General features: G+C 61.7%; 1 protein-coding gene across 1 annotated transcript in view; it reads right to left on the bottom strand.

Annotated features, from left to right (window-relative positions):
• Nucleotides 1–4,716, bottom strand: part of AP3B2 (adaptor-related protein complex 3, beta 2 subunit) — a gene marked incomplete at its 3' end in the record, with an annotated part of 5,184 nt that extends 468 nt beyond the window's left edge. Inside the window, exons 1-17 of the mRNA XM_010149951.1 lie at nucleotides 4,645–4,716; nucleotides 4,481–4,555; nucleotides 4,250–4,345; nucleotides 4,003–4,163; nucleotides 3,808–3,874; nucleotides 3,319–3,501; nucleotides 3,036–3,212; nucleotides 2,714–2,811; nucleotides 2,371–2,425; nucleotides 2,149–2,220; nucleotides 1,919–1,981; nucleotides 1,573–1,690; nucleotides 1,380–1,489; nucleotides 1,128–1,304; nucleotides 857–1,043; nucleotides 637–755; nucleotides 287–409 (exon numbers count right to left, since the gene is read on the bottom strand). Of these exons, the coding sequence (XP_010148253.1) occupies nucleotides 287–409; nucleotides 637–755; nucleotides 857–1,043; nucleotides 1,128–1,304; nucleotides 1,380–1,489; nucleotides 1,573–1,690; nucleotides 1,919–1,981; nucleotides 2,149–2,220; nucleotides 2,371–2,425; nucleotides 2,714–2,811; nucleotides 3,036–3,212; nucleotides 3,319–3,501; nucleotides 3,808–3,874; nucleotides 4,003–4,163; nucleotides 4,250–4,345; nucleotides 4,481–4,555; nucleotides 4,645–4,701 (1,938 nt within the window). The remainder of the gene's footprint in view (nucleotides 1–286; nucleotides 410–636; nucleotides 756–856; nucleotides 1,044–1,127; nucleotides 1,305–1,379; nucleotides 1,490–1,572; nucleotides 1,691–1,918; nucleotides 1,982–2,148; nucleotides 2,221–2,370; nucleotides 2,426–2,713; nucleotides 2,812–3,035; nucleotides 3,213–3,318; nucleotides 3,502–3,807; nucleotides 3,875–4,002; nucleotides 4,164–4,249; nucleotides 4,346–4,480; nucleotides 4,556–4,644) is intronic.
• Between the last annotated feature and the right edge of the window lie 642 nt (nucleotides 4,717–5,358).

Below are 5,358 nucleotides of genomic sequence, written 5' to 3'. Positions count from 1 at the left end.
GTGCCCTGCCGCACCGCCCCCCCCACTGCATCTCCGGATCCTCCTGCTGCATCCCCACATCCTCCCGCTGCCTTCCCCTGCATCCACCCGTCGCACCCCTGCATCCTCCTGCTGCATCCCTGCGTCTTCCCACTGCATCCTGCTGCATTTCCGTGACCCACCCCCCCACATCTCTGCATCCCCCTGCCACATCCCTCCATGTCCCTGGCCATGTCCCCACCAGAATGGGATGTCCTCACCACAGTGTCCCCTGTGCCACCATTGTGGCTCCCCCCCCCTCACTCACCGGGTCCTCACCGCTGTCCGCTGACTCCGTGGGCCCCGACTCGCCCTCCGAGTCAGAGTAGAAAGGTTTCTCCACCTTCTCCTTCCTCTTCTCCCGGCTGGTGCACTTGGTCCACTCAGGAACCTGCTGGCACAGGGTTGATGGAGCAGGGCCATCACCCATGGATGGCGGTGCTCAGACAGCAGCCCTTTCCCCCCTTCTGTCCCCAGGCGGGTGTGTGGACACCAGAGAGGGGACATGGGGCAGCTGAGCAGCACCCGGGCACCTTCTGGGCCTCTCCCAAGACCCCAAGGCAATGCCCCCACCTCGGCCCCCTCATGCATCCCAGCACTTGGGCATGGTCCACGCACCTCCACGTTCCTCACAGAGGGGTCGGGAGCCTCGTCTGGCCAGTCGGGCAGCTCCTGGTAGCCCACAGCTTTGGCATTGAGCAGGTGGGACAGGGAGCCCAGCTGGAAATGGTCCCGATCTACAGCAGGGTGAGAGGTGGCAGCAGCTCGGGGACAGCCATGCAGCACTGTGGTGACAACTGGCCCCGTGTCCCCATGCACTGTGACCAAGGGTGGGTACCTTTGAAGGAGGACTCCAAGATGGGAGCGGGTTTTTGGGCCAGGAAGAGCTTCTTGGCGTACTTGTTGAGTGCGCCGCTCTTCTCGGTGGGAACGATGAGCTGGCGGATGAAGCGAGCTCGGTCGCGGATGTCGTAATTCTGGTCATACTTGGCCAAGTTGAGGACGTACTGGGTCAGCAGCTTGCTCTGCACCAGGGGACAGGCTCAGGGCCAGCCTCTGCCACCCCGGTGGGGAAACTGAGGCACGCTGTTAGGCCACATCCCTGGTACCTGCTTGGAGTTGGTCAGGTAGAGCTTGGCTGCCAGGTTGATGACCTGCAGCTTGACGATGTCCTCCTCGTTGGTGAAGGACTTGGCCATCTTGCGCAGCACGTCAGGTGCAATCTTGGGCACATGCTCGCAGTACTCGCCGATGAGCCACAAGATGCTGGCCCGTGCCATCGGCACCTGCAAAATGCCCCCAGGCACGTGGCACCGCTGCCACTCCCCCCATCCTGCAGGCCGTGCAACGCCCCGACCCACCTGGATGTTGTCGGTGAGCTTGGCCATGTGCTTGATGATCTCGCTGTGCTGGGCCGGCTGCATCTGCAGCAGCTTTTTGATGACCACCACGGACTCGGCCACCACCAGCTCTGCGGGCAGAGACCTGGCCTCAGCGGGGTCTCGCCCCGAGGGCGGATAGATCCTCCACTTCACCCCCACTGCGTGAACTCACCATCCCGGTTGGAGAGGAGCTGGACCAGGCCGTTGAGGCAGGGTGGCGGGCCCCTCCCTCTCCCGATGGCTTGGATGGTGGCTGCCACGAAGTCCTTGTCCATGCTGCGGATGTAGGTCTGCACAGGCATGAAGGGGACATACGACATGTCACCCACATGCCAGCGCCGGGCATTCTGCCACATGGTGCTCACACAGTGGGGGTCTCTGGAGCCACCCATGGGGTTGGCATGGCCTCAGCCCACTCCTCTTGGTGAGGCTCCCTCCATCCCCTCCATGGTGGTGTTTTGACACCCAGAGCCGTGCCAAGGTGGCAACCCAGTGGCCTCAGAATGGCTGTGGCATACCTGGAACTCCCGCAGGATGGTGGAGATGTTGGTCTCGTTGGCCAGGTTGGTGAGGACCTCCAGCTGTGGGAAGAAGGAAGAGGTGGGCAGCACAGGGGCATGGTGCTGGGGCACTGGCTCCTTGCTGTCCTCCTGTCCCCAGGGAATGGCAGACAGCTGCCCCACAGGGAAGGGCCCCATGAAGACCCAAAGCCATCAGTGATGGGTCCTGCCAAGCATTTTCAGCTCACCTTAAGGATCTTGATCTGTGTGGGGTCTGTGGAACGGATGTAGAAGCTCTTCAAGTAGGGCTCAAACATCCCCTGTGTGCAGAGCAAGCAGCGTCAGTGCCATCCCTGTACCCTCCTTGGTCTCCCACGGGCAGCTGGCCCTGGCGACCAGCTGCTGACCAGCCCTCGCTCCGCTCCTGAGTTAACAGGGCCAACCCCTCCCATGCAGAGTTCAAGACTCACCCGCCGCTTGATTGACATGGTAGCAACATTCTGCAGCACAACGTACTGCACCTCGCTGTAGGGACAAAGAGGGGACCACCATCAGCAGGGTGGGGCTGGAGCCCTCCAGCACAGCCCTGTGAAGATGGGGCAGGACCCACCAGCCCGCTGGTGACACCACAGTGCTGCCACCCCTTGTCTGAGGTGACAAAGAAGCCCTCTTTTTGGGCAATTCACCCCAACCCAATGTCCCTTTGGGCATAGGCTTTTTGGGGGTCTCTCCCAGGGTCTTAGGACCCCTCCCAGGGGTCCCACCAATGGGAGTGGAGGGGTAGGGGACCACCGCAACCTGGGTGCCGCAGACCTGTGACTCCGCAGAAGCCGCACCAGCGCCTTAGCGATGACACCAACCTCTGCCTTGGGTGCCAGGTGGAAGTAGAGCTGTGCCACTGCCATCACCACCTGTGGGGAGACACCAAGTGTCACCTCTCTGGCACGGGGACACCCCAGGGGATGGCTGTGACCCCCAGTGTCCCAGCCGACAGCACCCAGAGGAGGCACCCAGCCCTGAGTGTCCCTCAAGCACCCTGGTGGCTCCTTGGCTGGTGGGGACGTCACAGGCCCGGGCTGATGGACACCACCAGTGGCCTCAGGGGATGGACAGGGCTGGAGCAGGGGGGGCTCACCGCAGCGTTGCGGCTCTGCAGCAGGGGCTTGGTGTTGCGCAGGAGCAGGCGGTGGTCGGGGTCCATGACGTAGGGCTTGCGCTTTGCCAGCGAGGCTGCCTCCGCCTTGGCGTCCTTGGTGTCCTCCTCCTCAGAGCCATAGAAAGCCTTCTCGGTACTCTCCTCCAGCAGGGACTCCTGCCGGTAGGTGGGACACCTCGCACCCCAGCACGGAACCCTCTTTCAACCCACCTCCCTGGCCCAGAACAGGGCTCCCAGGGCACCCCAAGGGACCCGTGCTCACGTTCTGGTTGGGGCTGAGGAACTGGGTGCGTGCGTAGCGGGTCAGCATGTTGATGATGACCACCTGCCCCCACTCCTCCACATCGATGAGCAGGTTGCAGAGCTTGCGGTAGTTCTTGTGGATGAGGTCGATGCGCTCTGGGCAGACCTCCTCGAATGCCATCACCACGCTGCCAGCCACCAGCTGGGGAGGGAGAGCCTGGGGTGACTCACCAGGGTGGTGGCATCTCCATGAAGGTGCCAGTTCGGTGGGAATGGTGGCATCCCCAGGAGGATGCTGTTTTGGTGGGGATGGTGGCATCTCCATGAAGATGCTGGTTTGGTGGGGAGAGCAGCATCACTCCAAGGATGGCTGCTGTGCATGGATGGCTGCATCCCCACAAGGACACCTATTTGGTGGGAACATCTGCATCCCCACGAGGAGACCGGGTCAGCGGGGACAGTGATGTCCCCAGATTTAGGGGCAGGGGAGACGCAGTGGCCCACTCACCGTGGTCTTGTCTGCCAGCAACTTCTCAATCACTTCAATGAGCTGGTCCTTCTGGTCTGAGTCAAGGCTGCAAGGGAAGAGCAGGGCAGGTGCAGCTGGACAAAACTCCCCTCCTCTCTGCCTGCCCCTGCCTGCACCAAGCAGCTGAGACCCCAGCACCAGACCCTCAAAACTTAGCAGCTGACCCCCCATTACCTGTACAGCTTGGGGATGGCATGGGCGGCCGTCTTGCGCACATACGGGGACATATCCGAGGCAGCCTCCTTGATGGCCAACATCATGATGGGCACGATGATGGGCACACGGATACTGGAGAGGACCCGCAGGGCGCTGGCACGGATCAGCTGGTTGGGGTCCTGTGGGGATATGCAGAGGGCTGCAGCATGGTGTGGGGGGGCTCACTGCCCCCCAGATCCTGCCCTGGGTTGCCAAACCAGCCCACCTTGAGTCCTCGTTGGAAGGTGGAGATGGAGAGCAGGGCCAGATCCTGCTGCTCCTCTGCGTAGCGCACCAGGTAGACGTACACCAGCTTCTTCACCTATGGGGTGAAGATGGTGGGGTCACCTCAGAGCCTCCCAAAATCCATCCCATCTCCAAAACTCTCCTGCAGAGGAGGCACCAGACCCTAGGGACACCCATGGGGGCCACCAGGGCCACCTAAGACCTTCCTTACCTCAATATTCTTGCAGGCAACATTTTTCACCACGGCTGGGAAGAGGTCAGAGGCATTTTTCCCTCGGGCAATCATCTAAGGGGTAAAGGAGCCGTGTGACACCGGGCAGCCGGCACGGCACGGCATGGCACGGCTTGGCACCAGCAGCAGTCCTTTTTTCCCACCGCCACAATCCTCTTCATGGCCTCCAGCTTGAGCGAATCCTTGTTGCTGTCGAGCATCTCCTTGAGGTCATCATGCCTGCAACGCACCAGGGAAAAAAAATCCCATTTTCCAGTTTTAGCTATTTTGAGTAGGGTTTTTTTGCTCCCAGCCTGCCATCAGCCTGGTAACCCGATGCTCCGCCATGGAATATTTATGGGGACAGGAGTTGGGTTACAGTTAGGTGAAAGAGTAGCTGGAGGGACTGATGCAGTGCTGGCACCTAGCTCTGTCCCCGTCCCGGGTGCTGGGACAAGGACCCCGTCCCAGCCTGGCTGTGGTTGTCACCCTAGGATGTCCCCACATCACTTCTGAGGGAGCAGGTGCCCACCATGGGCTCCATCCCAGCCACCAGCCCAGCTTGGCTGGGTGTCCCTTGTCCCCTCATGGGCATGGTGGCATGGATATGCCAGCGCGCCCCAATGCAGACCCCTTCCCCGGTCCCTTCCCGGGGGTGGGAAAACCCCACCAGCCTTTTCTGAGGCTCATTGTCACCACTGTCCACTTTTCTAAGGGACATCTGTCCCCACCAAACTGGGGGACCTGCAAAGGCTCCGTCTACCCACGCCAGCTGGGGGTGGCACCCACGGGACAATGACTGGCCAGAGCCACTGTTGCTGGAGAGCCCCAGGGGCCCTCCTTGGGGAGGTCTTACCGTGGCGGTGGCCCGGTGCCAG

This window comes from Eurypyga helias, unplaced genomic scaffold, assembly GCF_000690775.1.
Source record: "Eurypyga helias isolate BGI_N326 unplaced genomic scaffold, ASM69077v1 scaffold39154, whole genome shotgun sequence".
In the NCBI taxonomy this organism is placed as follows: domain Eukaryota; kingdom Metazoa; phylum Chordata; class Aves; order Eurypygiformes; family Eurypygidae; genus Eurypyga; species Eurypyga helias.
The sequence above is the reverse complement of the archived record's forward strand: the minus strand, read 5'-3'. Positions and strand labels throughout refer to the sequence as shown.